Source organism: Coloeus monedula (genome assembly GCF_965178545.1).
Source record: "Coloeus monedula genome assembly, chromosome: 5".
Lineage (NCBI taxonomy): Eukaryota > Metazoa > Chordata > Aves > Passeriformes > Corvidae > Coloeus > Coloeus monedula.
The window spans coordinates 74,363,995-74,381,588 of record NC_138785.1 but is presented as its reverse complement, the minus strand read 5'-3'; the positions used below and the strand labels follow the sequence as shown (position 1 = coordinate 74,381,588).

At 55.4% G+C, this 17,594-nt stretch overlaps 1 protein-coding gene across 6 annotated transcripts in view; it reads left to right on the top strand.

Moving 5' to 3' along the window:
- The window catches only part of EXOC6B (exocyst complex component 6B), a 264,591-nt gene that overhangs the window by 42,470 nt on the left and 204,527 nt on the right, over nucleotides 1-17,594 (top strand). For all 6 annotated transcript variants that reach the window (XM_082282320.1, XM_082282316.1, XM_082282318.1 and 3 more), the window contains exons 4-6: nucleotides 299-389; nucleotides 536-581; nucleotides 4,002-4,206. In XM_082282320.1, coding sequence (XP_082138446.1) covers nucleotides 299-389; nucleotides 536-581; nucleotides 4,002-4,206 — 342 coding nt within the window. The remainder of the gene's footprint in view (nucleotides 1-298; nucleotides 390-535; nucleotides 582-4,001; nucleotides 4,207-17,594) is intronic.

Here is a 17,594-nt window from a genome sequence, read left to right as displayed (position 1 = left end):
TCCCCGCTAGCTTTGGGATGCGGCGAATCCCCCGGGAGCGAGCAGCCACATCCTGCCTTTGGGAACCAGAAATCTTGGAAGCGGTGTCTCCGATAGGAGGGGGAGATAATGTTTTGGAATCCACGGGACGCGCTCCAAGGCTGCTTCGATGCCTTTGGTTTTGCTGCTCCCTCTGCTGAAATTCAGGGAATTCAGGGACATTCCTGCCACTTGCTGGAAGCCGCTTACCAGAGCAGGATTTGGGATGGACACCACGGGCGTGTGCTGATCCTAACGGAGCTTTTCCCGTTTTTCCAAGCTGATCCTTGCCATGGAGGAGCTGAAGCAGTGCCGGCTGCAGCAGAGGAACATCTCGGCCACGGTCGATAAACTCACGCTGTGTCTTCCCGGTGAGGAATCTCCCCTCATTCCTCCTTTTTGGAGCTCTTTCTTTGAATTCCCAACTTTTTGCTTCCTTCCTGGAGCTGTTTGTTTGAATTCCCGACTCTGTGCTGTGTGCTGCTGTCTCAGAGCCGTGTTTTCCTTCTTTTCCCAGTGCTGGAGATGTACAGCAAGCTGCGGGAGCAGATGAAATCCAAGAGGTAAATCTGCTCTGAACTGGGGTTTTATGGGAAGAATCCAAGGAATTGTTTGGTGGTGGATAATTTCAGGAGCTTCCCAGCAGTTCAAAACCAGCCTTTCCAGGTTAAATTCCCTGGGTTTTGGCTGGTTTTCCTCACGGTCCTGCTCAGCCTCCTGCGGGACAGCCGAGAGTTGGGATGGCAGCGGGCTCAGGTTTTGGGAATGAATTCCTTGTTTTCTCATGGAAGCTCAGCACTGCTGTGTGTGCAGTCAGTGCGTGTTAGCAGCTACATTTTATTCCGTGAATGCCATAATCCTAATCCCGATAGGATCGGAGAGATTCCAGGGAATGTGGGCGGGATCCAAACAGCCGGGAACAGCAGCATGGTGGAAGTTGGGGAGAAACCTGAAAACTTCTTTGGCTGTAGAGATAATTCCTCAGTAATTCCGGAGTGCTGGGCTGTGAATCCAGGAGTTTCCCCACCCTGCATCTGCTGGGATGCCGAGGGATGAAAATCTGGGATGTTGGCAGGAATCCTGGTTTGTTTGAGTGGCATGGAGCGATTTTGAAGCCCCGGGGGTGGCCAACTGGGCACGGAGCAGCTGCTGGAAGGGGGAAGGCGCGGCTCCAGCTGGATGCCAGGCTGGAAAAGCGGCGCCATCCCTGCTCCGTGCCTGCCCCGCAGTGGGGGAGCAGCTGGATGTTCGGGAGAAGGGATGGGATTTGTTCCTGCCCTGCTGGGCGTGGGGTGAGCAGATGAGGTGACCCCTCGGAGGCGCCTGGGAGGGCTTTGGGGAACTCCTTGAGCTGTTCCCAGAGCTCCTGGCTCTTCCTGGGGCACTCCAGGGCAGGGGTGGGTTCTCCAAGCATTCCGGGGAGCAGCGAGGGGCTGATCTGCTGAGAGATGTGTGGTGGGAGTGGAGCTGATCCCTGGGAATTCCCCCAGGGAATCCACACGCTGCTCCACCCCCTCCCTCTGGACGGCATTCCCAGGGTTTGCTGCTCAGAATGGCATCTCCCTCCCTTGTTGAGATTGGTTCATTCAGAAACGAATCCAAGCTGGAAGCCACGTTTAAGGAATATCGGGAGCCTTGGCCAGTTTTTTTCCGGTTTTCTTTGTCTGGATTTGATGGCTCCATTCACCACACACGGCCCAAGATATTCCATGTTTTTCATCTGCTCCAGGTCTCACTTGGATCATTCCAGGGTGGCAGCCAGGGCTTGGGTTTGGGATTGACTGGGTTTGGGTTTGGGGCAATAAACTCCCGAGCCAGGAGGAACTGGGGGATGTTCATGAACCAGCTCGGGATTTTCCAAATGGAGAATCCATGGCCATGGGATGGAGGTGGGGAAGGAGTGTGGGCTGATCCCAGAGGAATGATTGGGATGGAGAGGGAGGATTTCTCTGCCATTGGCCTGAAATTAAGGAAGGGACAGAAAGAGCCTTTTTCCCATGGCTGAGATGTGTAAATACTGGGGAACCCCAAAATTTCTGGCTCCAGGGATTCCTCCTGGTCCTGCAGGGCTCTGGAGGGATCAGACTCTTTAATTGACCTTGTCCTGGCTCTGTCTTGGGGTCTCCAAGCAGTGAGAAATGGAATAATAAAATCATGGAATGGTTTGGGTTGGAAGAGACCCCAAAGATCACCTAATTCCACACTTCCCACTATCCCAGGCTGCTCCAAGCCCCAGTGTCCAGCCTGGCCTTGGACATTCCCAGGGATCCAGGGGCAGCCCCAGCTGCTCTGGCAATTCCAGCCCAGCCCCTGCCCACCCTCCCAGCCAGCAATTCCTTCCCAACATCCCAGCCCAAGCTCCCCTTTCCCACTGGGAAGCCATTCCCTGCGTCCTGGCACTACAATTCCCAACAGAAATTCCCTCTCCAGCTTCCTTGCAGGCCTGGATGCTCCATGAGAACGCTCGTGCATCCACTGGGAACGTTCATCCTGCTTGGAGCTGAGCAATGCCCAGCAGGAGCAGGGAAACAACCCCAAAAGGCCCCTCTGAGCCCGGATTTTATCAAAATCCTGCTTTTCCCCCTCAGCTCCCGGGGACACGGAGCTGGGAGCTGCTCCGGGGGGTTTGTGTAGGGAATGGGACCTGAGAATTCCCGGAAAGGTAAATCCCTGGTGGGTGCTCATCCCTCTGGGTGGATCCCTGGCTCCCTGCTCATTCCCAGGTTTCTCTGCAGAGGCTTTGATTTGAATCCTTGGTCACACCTTGCCCACTGCGAACCCCCCCGGTCAGGGGGGAATCCATCGGTGTTGGGAATGGGGCTGAAAGAATTCCTGGCACTTCAGGCGGGAATTATCCTGAATGGAATATGAATGGCAGGGTTTGCAGTGGTGTTCCTGTGGTTTTTTATGACCAAAGACTGTTTCTCCCCCAAAATTCCAGGTGGAATTTTGCCCAGGATTTCTCTGTGGCTGTGTGAGCTGAAATTCCCTTGATACCCCCTCAAAGTGGCTGACATGAGATTTATTGATCATAAATCTGTTTATTTGATTATAGAATATATAACATTTATTACACAATGTTGGTTTATTCTGTTGTTAAACCCTGTTAACCCTTCCTGGGTGGTTCCCTTTTGATTATTTTTCACTTCTGACCAGGTCTGTGGTCAGGGCAGGAGGATGGTCTTGAATCTTATATCGCCATCCAGGGTGGCTCCACATCCCAGGAAATGGCAAATCCTATGGATTCCCACTTTCCAGAGGGAAAAGACGGGAGGGCATTTGAGACAAATGAATTTCTTGGCTCAATTTCCCATCTGAAATTCACTTTCATGCAGAAAAGGAGGATCGAACTGAATGGGGCATGACCAACAATAAAAAGGAATTTGTTATTCATGGGATTCCTGCGTTTTGAAAAGTATAAAATATTCATTTTGGGATGGAGAAATGAATTATTCCAACACGGAGAAGGGCATGGATCCAACAGCTGATGGGGAGGCAGGGGCTGATGGATCTGTTGGATCCCTGATCTGGGGTTTGGATCCAGGCTTTTCCCTTCCAAATAAAAAACCCTTTGGGTGGGAAGTGGTTTTGATGTGGTGTTTAGGAGGGGGAAAGTGGGATCAGATCCCGGAATCCCCAGGGAAAGGGAGCTGAGCTTGCACCTCCAGGCTCTTTACAAGGTCTGTGTCGGCAGCAGATCTTGGGTGTTAATTAATTAATTAATTAATTATTGACCGATGAGTCAGGCGCTGGTTGATCAGCCTGCAGGATTTATGGGATGTTCCCAGCTCCAGGATTTCGCCTCCCTGTCAGGGGTTGCCACCCTGGGCTGGTGGAAGCCCGGGAAGGGGATGGGCGCTCAGGTCCCCGTGGTTCCGTGGTCCCCTGGAGCTGAGTCGTGTCGGATAACTTCCAACCCCTCCACGTTCCGGAGGGAATGGGATGGGGATGGGGCTGCTCCTGACCTTTTCCTGCTCTCCCAGGCACTACCCAGCGCTGAAGACCCTGGAGCACCTGGAGCACACGTTCCTGCCCCAGGTGAGCCACTACCGCTTCTGCAAGGTCATGGTGGACAACATCCCGCGGCTGCGCGAGGAGATCAAGGAGCTCTCCATGTCCGACCTCAAGGACTTCCTGGAGAGCATCCGCAAGCACTCGGACAAGATCGGCGAGACGGCCATGAAGCAGGTGGGATGGGGGGCATGGCAGCAGCTGCTTTTCGGGAAGAGCTTGGAGGAGTGTGGAAGTTCTGCTTTTCCAGCCCGAGGCAGTGGGTTGAGTTTGGAATTCTGGTGCTGGGTGAGGAGTGGTTGGTTCTCCGTGGTTACTCCTGGAGTTTTATCCTGGTTTTTAGACCGTTGGGAAGTGATGATCCGTTGTGTCATTGGCTGCTCCCAGCTGGGGTTTTCTGTGGTTTCTTGGCAGTCCCGAGGTGCATAACTCCGTTTTCCACTTGTATTTTCCACTCCTATCTTCCACTTCGCTGCGCAGGGAGTTGGTGCTACTGGGAGACCTGGAGACACCAGGTTGATTTCCCAGTTTTGGGCTAAAAAAGTAGGAGTTTGTGCACTGAATTTGATTTATTTTGCATCCTAAAGTGGTTTTAAATCCCAGCTAAACCTGGCTTGTGGCTGCCTTGCCTTTTCCCGTGGCTGGTTCTGTACAGGGTGAGCCGATGAACCGAACATCCCCGGCTGTGCCTTAAACCAGGATTTGCCTTTCCCGCTCCTGCTGGGTGTTTGGCTCTCAGTTCCTCTCATCCCAAAGCTCTGCGATTGCTCTTGGGAAGGGCTTTGCTGGAGTGCAGGAGCCGTGAGGTGTCACCTGCCCTGGGCAGTGAAACCCTTCCCCGGTGGTGGCGGATGCTGATTTATGGGAAGGACTTGGCTGGAATTTTCCAGGAGCAGCTGGGGTTCTGCTGCTGTGTTTGTGGGCACAGACGAGTTCGGTTTTGTATCTCACAGCCCCCAGCCTTTCTGTGGCAGGATGGAACTGGGGGATTTTATGAGTTAATTTGATTCCCCGTGTTTCAGTGCCTTTTTTATCTTCCCAGCTCCTTCCTGGGTTTTTTTGGGATAGCCAGGCCAGCCTTTCCTTGTGGGATGGAGCTGTGGGGAGGGGCCAGCTGGCACCTGAGAGCTCAGCAAACTTGTTAATTCAGACTGAGCTTCCTGAAACCTCTCCCAATCCAGATGTGGAGCCAGATGTGCCCAGTGGTGATGGCTGGGAGGGCTTCAGGTGCTGGATTTACCTGAGGCAGCGATTTCTGGAGCAGAATTCCATATAAAAATACTCCTCGTGTTCCTTGGGGCAGGCAGAGCTTTGGGAAGATCCTTCCTTGGTCCCTGGGGCTGGGAAGGAACAGGAATTCCATTTCTCTTTGGTGCCAATTAATGCAGTGAGCACTTTATTTAATGAAGTCATTTTTTTATCCTCTGAAGGATATTTATTGATTTTAGGGACATCACAGGGTGCTGGTGTTGTCTGGTAATTTCCAGTTCCAGGAATTCCGGGAGAGGATTCCAATCTCCTGGCTCTGTGCTGGTGGATGTGATGGGTGAGGCGGGATGTGCACATCCAGCCACGTTTCCATGGATTTTAGGTGACCAATTTGGAGAAATTTTCATCCTTTCAGGCACCTTTTTTGCTGTTCTGGTTGGAGAAACTTCTCTAGGTTTGTGTTTCCGTCCCTTCCCAATCCACAGTGCTGCTCTTCCCGTTCTTCCCGTCCCTCCTGCTCCCGGGGCTCCGTTCCTTCTCCATCTCTTGCACTGAGGGAAGGAATCCTGTGGCTTCTCCCGGTGTTTTCCCATCAATTTCAGCCCTTCCTCCTCCTCCTCCTCCCAATATTCCCACCTGCAGAACCAGGACAGGCTCTGGGGGAGCTGGGGATTGGCTGCTCCTGCCCTGCCTGAATTCGGGAATGGGGGCAGTGAGTGGGACCAGCCTGGAATGAGGGGTCACTAAAATTCCCTGGAAATAACGGGGGGAAGTTGGTTCTTCATCCTGTGGGAGACAGAGCTGGGGAGTGACTCGTGCATGATTTTCCTGGAATCGTGGAATGGTTTGGAATGGAATGGAATGGAAGGGACCTTAAAGTTCATCTTATCCCACCTCTGCCATGGGCAGGGACAGCTCCCACTGTCCCAGGCTGCTCCAAGCCCCAGTGTCCAGCCTGGCCTTGGACATTCCCAGGGATCCAGGGGCAGCCCCAGCTGCTCTGGCAATTCCAGCCCAGCCCCTGCCCACCCTCCCAGCCAGCAATTCCTTCCCAACATCCCAGCCCAAGCTCCCCTTTCCCACTGGGAAGCCATTCCCTGCCTCCTGTCCCTCCAGGCCTTGGCCCCAGTCCCTCTGCAGCTCTCCTGGAGCCCCTTGTCTTCAATTTGCCTGTGGATAATACCGGGAATTTTGCATCTTCCAGCTTCTCCAAATCCCAGCTTCCTGCTGTTCTATGGGAGCGATGTGCAGGCTTCAGGAGGGTTTTCCCTCACCCTTTGTGGGAGCAGAGTTGTCTCCAGGTTGGACTCAGTCTGGATTAGGAGGCAGCTCCATGTGCCACTTGCCCTTGGGAAATCCCAGGAGCGATCCTGGGACTGGAGCAAGGTGCTGTGTCCATCCTGCAGCTCCGTGGGGGGGAAGGAGGAGCAGCTGGAGCTTCGGAGCTGCCGCTGTGTGGGGTGGCTCGGTGTCCCCTGGGCGCAGGGCGTCCCTCCCAGTACCACCAGTACGGTGGCTGGGGTCGCTGGGTGTTTTCCCTGGACCTGCTGGCCGGGATGTGGATGGGAGCTCTGGGAGGGAGCGGAGCTGGCAGGAGGCCTGGAGAGCCGGGGAGCCGCGATTGGCAGCTCCGTGCATTCGGTTTAAATTAGGATCATATAAATTCCTTTAAAATTGTTTGATTTCACCAGCGGGAACGGAGGAGGCCTCGCTACAATGGGAGAGGAAATGGGGTTTTTGTAACATTACAAATCTGAGGCTGCCGCTGACAAGGGCTGAACATTTCATTTTGTGATAATCAGCAGGATCTGGCCAGCAGCACTCGGAGCTGTGGCCACGCTCCCGGGAACGGGGGAGCTCCCAGCCCCTCCTGGGATGGACTCAGTGAGGCCTTCCCGGGGTCTCACAGGGGAACCTCAACGCTCCCTGTCCCGCCCAGGAGCTCTCCCGAACTCCTTCCCTCCTGGGTTTTATCCCAATCTGAGCTTTATTACCTAAATTCCGGGGGAATTCGCCGCGTTCCAAATCTTGTTCTTAATTACCCGGCCTGGAGCGGATGAAAGGAGCTGCACACGCTTGAACTCCACGTGGACTTTGGCCCCGTGAACCTGCGTGTGTGTTGGGGTTTTGGTGGGGTTTTTTACAGGGCTCTGAGCTCGGGGCTGGCCGGGCCTGAATTACATCCCGTTAACACGTGCTGATATCCGGGCCGGCCTCGTTATCTCGCTCCGCGGCCGGAATGTGCCGGGCATGCAGAGCATGGGGATGGTGCTGCTGTGAGCCAGGGGCCGAAAGCAGCCCAGGCAAGAGGCAGTTGGGGATGCCGTGGTGGGGACGGCCAGAAGAGTCAGCGCTGCCTTTCCGGAGGGGCAGGAAAAGCAGGAGTTTATTTATGGGAATCACCGGGATGCTGCAGTGGCAGAGCTGGGCTTGGGTAGGTGGGGATCTGGGTTGGGACAGGTTGATCCAGGATGGATTGGGACAAGTTGATCCCAGTGGGAGTTGGGACAGGTTGATCCAGGAGGAATGGCTGATCCAGGAGGAATTGGGACAGGTTGATCCAGCAGTGGGAGTCGGAACAGCTGGAATTCCAGCTGTGCTGGTGGAAGGGGATGTTTCATTCTTGTGCCACCAGGTGAGGTTGGGTCAGGGCATTTTCCCTCCTTGGCAGCCTGGAGATGGGAATGGATTGGGAAGGACTTTAAAGATGATCCCATTCCCACCCCATGCCATGGGCAGGGACACCTCCCACCATCCCAGGCTGCTCCAAGCCCCAGTGTCCAGCCTAGCCTTGGGCACTGCCAGGGATCCAGGGGCAGCCCCAGCTGCTCTGGGCAACAGAAGCGGATGTGAACACGGAGGCGCTGCTCGGATTTTGGTGGGAATGCCGTGCTGGCCGTCACCTGGGGGGGATGGGGCTCCTCAGGGCATGGATGGCCTCCATGGAACAAGAGCTGTGTGTGAAATCCGGGATGCAGATCCAGGTTTGGATCTCTTCCCTCGCCTCCCACCCCATCCCTGCAGCTCAGAGATCAGGGAGAGCCACTGAAGGATCATCCCAAGGATTTTAGGGATGTCTGGATTTCGATTGAATTCAGACCCCGAGTTCCCTGGGTTTATGGGGGGATGGAAGTTCCCTTGGGTGTTTGCTCAGTGCTCCTGGTGACTCTTCCAAATGGAACTGGGTTTGACGTGGATCTTTCCCAGGAGTCCTGGGAGTGGCTCCGTGTGGAGCCCTGAGCATCTGTCGGTTGTTTTTCAATTCCAAACCCACCTTTAATCCATTGGTTTGGTAATGAAATGTGCCACCATGGCATTTTCTTCACGATTAAATGAAAATTGGCCTTCTATAAAAATCTGCCTCGTGCCCAAGCTGCCCTTCCTGCTGCTCTGCCACAAATCCATGGAAAAAACGGGGTGAACTCCAGCTCCTGGAGCCTTCTTCCTTGGCAAACTGCACTTTCGAGGTTGGGTGCCAGGATGGGATTTTGCAGCAGCAGCTCCTGTCCTGCCCAGCAGTGCTGGCTCTGGGCTGCTCCATCTGCTCCGTCCTGGTGAGCTCTTCTGGGTTTTCTCCCCAGGGATGCTGGCACTGGTGGGATTACACAGGTGTGATGGAGAGCTGGGGCTCTGGGATTCCCGGGATTCCTGTGGAGCACAGCGGGGCGGCGTGGGGCAGCTCCGGGCTGCTGGGTGAGCTCAGGAGCACCTGAGGGGTGCAGGGGTGGGGTGGGAGGGTGCAGAATCCAGGGGGAGGGAGTGGGGGATGAGGAGGGAATGAGGGATGGGAAGGGGATGAGGGGTGGGAAGGGCAGCAGAGCCCTCAGGATCTGGAGGTTGCCCAGGACAAAGCCCTTGGCCAGGAGCTGCTGCTCCAATGCTGTCCCGACGCTCCAGGCCAGCCTGATTCCCGGCCCCCAGTGGGAACATCTCCCACGCTGGGCAGGGATCCCACCCCTGGAGCCCTGAGCCAGCTGCAGCAGCTGCTGCACACCCTGGAGCATCCCCTCGGAGGTGGCTGTGCCCGGGCTGTGGAGCGCGAGGGACTTGGAGCGGTTTCCTGGGAATGCTGGGGATCGGTGGGACGTGGCACGTGGTGATTCCATTGGGAAATGCTGGCCCTCCCTGGGTTCTGTTTGAACACAACCCCATTTCCCTGCCTGCTTCCAGAGCCACAGGAGCCAGCGCTTCCCGACATTCCGGGCGACACAGGGACACTTCCTGCTCTCCAGACACTGCCCTGTGGCCTTTTGACGGCCCAGAAAAGCGTTCCAAAAACGCACTTTGGCTCGTGTTCCCGATTATCCTCATCCCTGGCATTTCTGGGCTCTGGGTAGCCCTGGGCAGCACAGCTGGAATTGTTCCAGCGTCGTTTGGGGTCAGCTGGATCCCGGTGCCTTTCCCAGGATGTCGCCACTCCGGCAGCATTCCCTGCTCTCCAGAGGTCACGGAGCCCTGGCTGGGATTTGTGTCTCTCCACGTGGGTTGGCTGTGCCCGTGCCAAGGCTGGGCTCAGCCAGAGCCTCTGGAAGCTCCTGCTCCACGGGGGCCGGGATTTATCCTGCCCTGGGACTTCCAGAGGCACCCTCGGAGCTGAACTTCCTGCTGGTTCCCGTTCCGGGGGTTTGCCTTAACAAGCCAAAATCAGGCTGGTTATTAAAAGAAGGGAATTTTCCTGGCTTGGATGCAGCAGGAGAGCCTTTGGAGAGGTCGCTCCGGCGGCTGGGAGGATTTCCACAGCGGGCTGGGGATAATGGGATGGGGGGTTCTGCTCCTGGGCAGGTTTGGGGAGCGGGAATTTGATTCTCCAGTCAAATTTAGGAACGAGACCTTCTTAATCTTCACTCCTGCTGCTCGTCTGCTTGGGATATTAAAGTCTTAGGAGAGGAAATGCATCCTTGGGGCTGGAGGGATGGGCAGGGAGATGGGCAGCCACGGGCTGGGCTCGCAGGATTTTGGGAAGAGGCTCCCACAAACCGTGGGATGCCGTGTCCTACTGGAGAAACGATGGATAGGAGAGGTGTCGCTGAGAGGGCCCTGGTTTAAATATTCTCATCTTATTTAAAGATTGGTTTAGATAGTCTCAGGATTTAGGAATGTTTACAGCCATCCCCTTCCTCCCTGCCGAGGAGGAGCTGGATGGGCAGCAGGAATTCCGCTGGGCACTGCCCTCAGCATCCTTTGTTGAATCTCTCGGAGAACCCACTCGAGGGAGACGGTAAAAGGAGTTTTTGTTTAGCGCCGGATGGAAACCTCAGACGGCTCTGGAAGACCCTGCTATTTTTTCATTAAGCCTTGGCCCCAGAATCTGTTATTTTAAGAGTGTTGAGCAGCCCTCTCTGGGCAGGGATTCATCGCTTGCCACTCGTGTTTGATCTGGAAGCTTTCTGAGACAAAGCCTCCCCGAGTGTCTGCCCCGAGCCGGAGCCACCGCTCCCGTCACCGAGTCCCGGATCCATCCAGGCCCGGAAAGGCCTCCAAGATCATCAAGTCCAGCCTTTGAAGTTGGGAACCTCCAGGGTTTTCTTTGCTTGCTGGGGCTCTGGAGATGAGGTGTGAGAAATCCCGGAGCCAGGAGGTGGCTTTTTGTGGGGTCTGTCACCATCTTCCATCCCCTGCCTGGCACCTGGGGACCCCGAACGGCACCAGCGATGTCTTGGGATGGGATGAGAACTACGGGAAAAAAGAGTAGGAGGAGATGGGAATGATCTGAGAACTGGGAAGGGTTTTTGAAGTGGCTCATGAGTGAAATGTCAGGCCAGGAGCTTGAGGTTAAATGTGATCCCTCAGCGCCGTGGGAGCCGGGCAGGGCTGGGATGGATGGGGCAGCCCTTGATGGGAAAAGCAGCCGGAGCCACCGGGAACGTTGTAGGGCCAGGACACATCTGGGGAGGTGCTGAGGGCTTTGTGCAGATCTCAGCAGGTTCTGTTCCCCTACCCTTCCTTGTGCTTTCCCCCTTCTCCCTCCCACATCACAGACCTGGAGTGCAAATGTGCTTATTGTCATAAAAGAGCTTTTTATTCCCCGTTTCCTGGCGTTCTGGGGAGGTTTTGCTGTTTGTTTAAGAGGAATTCTGTGCCTTTAAGTCTGCATTGAAAATTTATACTCCATAGGAACTTTATTAATAAATGGGGATCCCTCTCAGTTCCTTTTATGACCTCAGAAATGAAACTGCTAAATCATGGCCTTTTTTATTTCAGCATCTGGGTGAGTAATGGCCACGGGGCCTGGGGGGTCCCAGCAGCGGATCCGCGTTCTCTGGGCACGGCTGCACCAGAAAATCCAAAGTTTAACCACAGGGCAGTCAAATTCTGGCCCAGCTTTTTGTGTGGCTGCCTTTTAGACCTTTTAACAGTCCTGAAATCCAGAGGTGTTGGAAATCCTTTCTCTTCCAATCATGGGCTGGATTGGGTTGAGAAGGGGCCTTCATCCAGTTCCGACCTCTCGGCTCCTTCCACATCCCAGGGTGCTCCAAACCAAACCCAGCCTGGCCATGGACATCTTCCAACCACTGTGATATAATTAATAATAATAATTATTAATTAATAAGGCAAAGGGAAAGTGCCAGGTTGAGGCAGGAGCTCTCCTTGCTCCTTCCGTTGAGCCGTCAGGAGTTGCTGTTGTGTTTATGGGATTTCAGCTGGGAAAGAGAGGCTTCAACTCCTTTCACCCAGCCTGGATTGTGATTTTTGGGTTGGGTACTGTGATTTTTCCTGCTCCAGCTTCTCCTGGTTTTCATTGCGGGGCTGGGAAGTGGCTCCCAGGACAGCTGTGCCAGGAGCACCACGATGCCGAGGAGGTGCCAGCTCTGGAGCTGAGGCAGCTCGGGCAGAGCCCAAATAAACTCAGTTTTGTGCCTGGTTTGGTGTGGAGGAGCACAGGGCTCTGGGCAGCACGGCCCTGTCAGGAGAGGGGATGGAATCACCTCAGAAATCCCTGGGAATGGCTCCCATCGGGATGCTGCTGCCCAGGATGATGAATTCCTCGGCTCGTCACAATGTAGCTGCTAATTAACCTTTAAATGGACTGGCTTTTCCCAGACTTCTCCTCTTAAAAATTCCATGGGTGGTTTTGGTAACGCAGAGTGGTTTCATCTCTCCGTGCTCTCCAGCTGGGCTCTGCTCCTGCCCTGGCACTCTGGAGATGTGGAGGAGAAGCTGAGGAGGTTTTGGGAGCATTCCTGGTGTCCCACAGCCATGGAGCCATGGGATGGTTTGAGAGGGAAGGGGACATAAATCCCATCCCATTCCCATGCCAAGGATTCCTTCCCTGTCCCGGCATGCTCAGAGCCAGCTCAGAGTCTCCAGGTCCTCACCTGGAGCTGCCAAATCCTTGGCAGCTGTGGCAAAACCCTGGTGCTGTGCCAAGGTCACACCCAGGGACACAAACTCCGTGTGCCACCCCCACCCCACACAGCCCCATGGCTCAGATTTGGGCTTTTTGTCCAGGTGAGCAAAACTTGATCCTTCCTGCAGATAACAGATGTGAAACCTCGTGCAGCAGGGACCAAAATCCCCTTTTGGGAACGCCGCTGCCGTGGAATTCCCAGGGAGCTTCGTCCAGCGCTCGGTGCTGCTGGGCTGTGAGCGATGCCCGTGGAAGGGAGCGGCTCCCATCCCAGGGGAATTCACTCTGGGGCTGCTGTCGAGGTGGAGGTGGGTTAATGCTGGAGGTTGGGCTTGTTCCAGCTCTCCAGGAATGGTGGTTCAGTTCTCAGGGAACGGGGCCGAGCTGCCTGCCCTTCCCGTGACACTGCGGGACAAATTGCAGCCGGGTGCTGCAGCAGCCACCCAGGGGATCCCGCAGCAGCCCAAACTTCCCTCCTCTCCGAGGTTTTCTGCACAACCCCCGAGTTCTGCTGACAGGCTCAGGTCATTTCAGCCTCTCCACATCTTCTTCTAATTCCCATCTATGGCAAATTCAGAACAGCTTTCATTCTGGGGGAAAAACGTCCTTCAGTTCCTCCAGGCCAGCCCGGCTTTGCTTCCCCTTCCCGGCTCCTTGGAGCGGGACAGGTTCCTGTGGGGGCAGGGGAGGGATGGCTGGGATACCCCAGTGGTGTCCATTTGGGGCCTCCACCTGCTGCCCTCTGAGTGGGGCTCAGCACTTTTGGTTCATCACTTCTTGGTTCATCAGGGAGGCTGATGAAGGCTCTGTTCCAGTGTTCCCAGGCCGGATTTCTGGGAGAAATCAGGATTTCTCTCTGGAACCGAGGCGGTGTTTTATGCTGGGGATGGATGGGTTTGTCCTCTGTGCTGGGTCATCGAAGGGTGAAGGTGGAAGTGTCACCTGTGGCTGCTCTGGGCTCCAGAGTTTGGATCCCAGATCCAGTAGAACTCCAGAGAAAAAATGGGATTCCTGATTGTTGCGCTGTTGCTCATAATTCCTTTGGTTTTGTTGTTGCTGTGTTATTTTAGAGTGGAAAACAGAGGTTGAATTCTCCTGGTACTGCAGGGGATGAAAACTGGAGATGCAGCAGCAGCTCTGCTCTGTGGAATCATGGAATGGGGTGGGTGGGAAGGGAATTCAAAGCCCATCCCCTTCCCGTCCTGCCATGGGCAGGGACAGCTCCCACTGTCCCAGGCTGCTCCAAGCCCCAGTGTCCAGCCTGGCCTTGGGCATTCCCAGGGATCCAGGGGCAGCCCCAGCTGCTCTGGCAATTCCAGCCCAGCCCCTCCCCACCCTCCCAGCCAGCAATTCCTTCCCAACATCCCAGCCCAAGCTCCCCTTTCCCACTGGGAAGCCATTCCCTGCCTCCTGTCCCTCCAGGCCTTGTCTAAAATGCTGCTGGAGAGAGCCCCTTTAGGCCCCGGAGCTGCTCCAGGGCTGGAGCCCCTCTGCTCTGGAGGCAGCTGGGAGAGCTGGGAATGTTCCCCTGGAGAAGGGAAGGAGGCAGGGAGAGCTGCGAGCCCCTTGCAGGGCCTCAAGGGGCTCCAGGAGAGCTGCAGAGGGACTGGGGACAGCACTTCTGAGGCCACCATGTCCCCAAGTGCCACATCCACAGGGATTTAAATCCCCCAGGGATGGGCACTCCACCGCTTCCTTTGCAGGATTGGGAAGGAAGTGTAGGTCCGGATTCCTGTTGTTCCCTGTAGTTCCTGTAGTTCCCATTCCTGTTGTTCCAAACACCTTCCACAGACGTGTCCTGGGTACTTCTGGGCATCTCAAGGAAAAAACTCAGGAATTAGGGGAATAACCACTCAAAAAGGACATGGATGGCTGGGAGCAACCTGTTGGCAATGATCCTGCTGGGCTGGAGGAATTTTCCCTGGCATTCCAAGTCTGTGCTGCAGCAGGAGCAGAGGGCAGGGAGCCTTCCCGTGCCTCAGGCAGGTTTGGGAAGAGTTTAAGAAGCATTTGTAGGGAAAAAGCTAAAGCAGGATGCTGGGAAAAGGAAGAGGGAAATGAGGCTGGCTCGGGGTGCTGTGTGTGGTGCTGGCGTGGCTGAGGCCAGGGAAGGTTTGGGGCAGAAACTGCTCCTGTGTGTAAGGAAGGAGGAGCAGGAGGTGCCTGGAGGTGTTGGTGCTTCCAGCTTCTCCCTGGATCCAGGAGGTGAGGAAGCTGTGCTTCCCTGTGCAGGTAAAACTCCATCTCCAGCTGCTTTCCCGCTGATTCCCACCCACCCCGTGCCAGCTTTCCCCTTTGTCTGCCCACTAAAAACAAACAGAGCTTTCCTCTTGGAGCGTCTCCTGCTCCAGGGTTTTGTTTTCCCATGTTTTCAGCTTCCCAGAGCAGCGGTGAAGCCGTTGGGAAGCCGTTCCCCCTTGGCACCGGGTGTCAGAGCTTCCCAGCGGGGATGGAAACGCTTCCCAGGCAGAGCAGCGCTGAGTGTTTGGGGTTTCCTGGGATTGTCACATTCTCAGCGCCTTGTCCTCGGGATGCTGCTGGGAACTGAGCTCTGGATGCCTCAGTTGTGGCCTTTTCCTTCAGGAGAACCTCTCCAAAGGCTGTGGAAAGTCCTGGGTTAAGTAGAGGAAGGACAGTTCTGGAGAAGAGCAGTTTCCAGCCCTGCGCTGCTTTGGGGATGTCAGAGCCGGGCTGTGGGAGCACCCACGGATGTGGCACAGGACCTGGAACCTTAGGTGGGATTTGGGAAGGAATTGCTGGCTGGGAGGGTGGGGAGGGGCTGGGCTGGAATTGCCAGAGCAGCTGGGGCTGCCCCTGGATCCCTGGGAATGTCCAAGGGCAGGCTGGACACTGGGGCTTGGATCCAGCTGGGACAGTGGGAGGTGTCCCTGCCCATGGATGGGGTGGCACTGGATGATCCTGAAGATCCGTTCCCACCCAACCCATTCCATGATTCCATGATATTTCTTGCTCTGATAGCTTGTCCCTCATGTTGATTTGCCCACTGGGCCAACGCCCCCTTCTCCCTTGGCCAGTGTATCCATGAAGATTCACATCTCCTGGATTCTTCCTCTTTCCAGTCCCTTTTTTCCCCTATTTCCAACACAATCCAGATGAGTTTTTTCCTCCCCCTTTTTCCTGCTGTTCCTCTTTGCAACCTCTCTTGTTCCTTTCTGTCCACGTTTCATTAGAACTTGGAAAATCCATCTCTGCCTCGTCCTCCTCACTAGGAATGGGTGATGGGGAGGTGACAGCATGGAAAAAAGCTGGATGGAGTTTGCACCTCTGTGCTTTGGTTCGTTGGGTTCTGACTGCAGAAACCTGCCCCGACCGTGTTCCTCTCCTGGGTGGTTTCTCTACAGGTGTTTGTGGCTGGCTCCAGGGCAGAAGGTGGCCAGGCCACCCCTCTGCACACCCGGGGCTGACTGAATTCGTCGTTGCTGTGTCCCTGTTTCTCCCCTTCCCCCTCACAGCACAGAGCAGGAACACAACGACAAAATCCTTACGGAGTTTAGGCCCGGCCTAGATGGGATCAGCCGGGCCAAGGGCTCTCCTCGTCCTGCAGGCCGGGCAGTCCCGTGGCGTCCCCTCCCTGCCCGTCCCGGGCTCTCTGTGATTCCAGAGGTGCCACAGGAATGCTGTGGACGGGCTCTGGAGCACGTTGGGGTTTGCAGGGGCACCCACGGGTGGCTCAGGGCTGCTCCTGGGGCGCGTTGCTGCGTGCAAGCCCCAACCCTGCAGTGCCTCGTGGTCCCGAGGGCAGATCCCGATCTCCAGGTGCTCCGGGGGAGCTGTGAGGCCGCTGCCTTTGCTCTGTGTGAGATCTTGGGTGTCTGGGACATGGGGCCTGTTTGATACTGAATGTTTACATCTGCAAGCACCTTGCTGAGAGGAATCCCGGAATCCTGGAATGCTTTGGGTTGGAAGGGACCTTCAGGACCATCTGATTCCGTGCTCAGCGACACCTCCCACTATCCCAGGGTGCTCCAGCCTGGCCTTGGACATTGCCAGGGATCCAGGGACAGCCAGAGCTGCTCTGGGAATTCCATTCCAGGGCCTCGCCTGCCTCCGAGTGAAGAATTCCCTCAGTGTCCTCCCCTGCTGCCACTGCTCCCCATCAGTCTCTCCAGGGCCTTCCCAGAAATCCCTTGGCAGAGGAAAAGCCAGAGATGCTCTTTGTGACTTGGAGCGTTTTCCTCTGGACTCGCTGGCGAGTGACACAAGTGGAGCGTGGAACTATTAACGAGCAGATTTGCAGGGAAAGGGAATTTGTGTCCTGTGGATCAAAGGAATTTGCTGGGTATTAATTCCACTTATTTACAAGTTCAGATGCTTTGTAAACGCCTCCTCGTCGGGCTGTTCCTGTTAACAGCGACTGGGGCTGGTTTTAATAACCTTTCATTTGGAACAAAGCTGGCAGAAACGCTCTCTGCTTTCCTTCAGGCTTGGTGGCATTGCCTTCAAGCTTCCCTGGCCTCAGAGGCTGCATTTTAACCCCTTGGTAGCAGCGGGATCCGCTCCAGACACGGAATATCTGGAAGCACTTGGCACAGCCTGCAGGGAATCTGGTTTAGTTCTCGGAGCCCAGCATCTGACATGCAATTAAAGGGCTGTGAGCTTTGCTAACTCTTATAAATTTCTTTCGCAAGTGTGGCTGTTAAAGTGGGCTTTTATCAGCCACCTGTGCGTGCTGGGCTGCTTTAAAGAGGGGCATTGGCCCCGTAAATCGGGGCTTTTCAAATGTCCCGTTTCAGGGGTTATTGAAGTGTCTTTACGGCGCGGGGCTGTTGGTGCAGCTGCAGCTTGGAGAGTTTGTGTTTGCAGCTACTGCAGAGCTCGTTTGGGAACGGAGCTCGTGTGGGGGCCACGGATGCACACGTGGGATGTTCCTAGGGGAGAATTGGCTGGAAACATTGGGCAGGGTAAGAAGCTGTTCCCTGAGCTGCAGAAACTGGACACAAACCTGGAAGGCTGGAGCAGCCTTAACCCTCCCTCTGGTCTGTTTGCA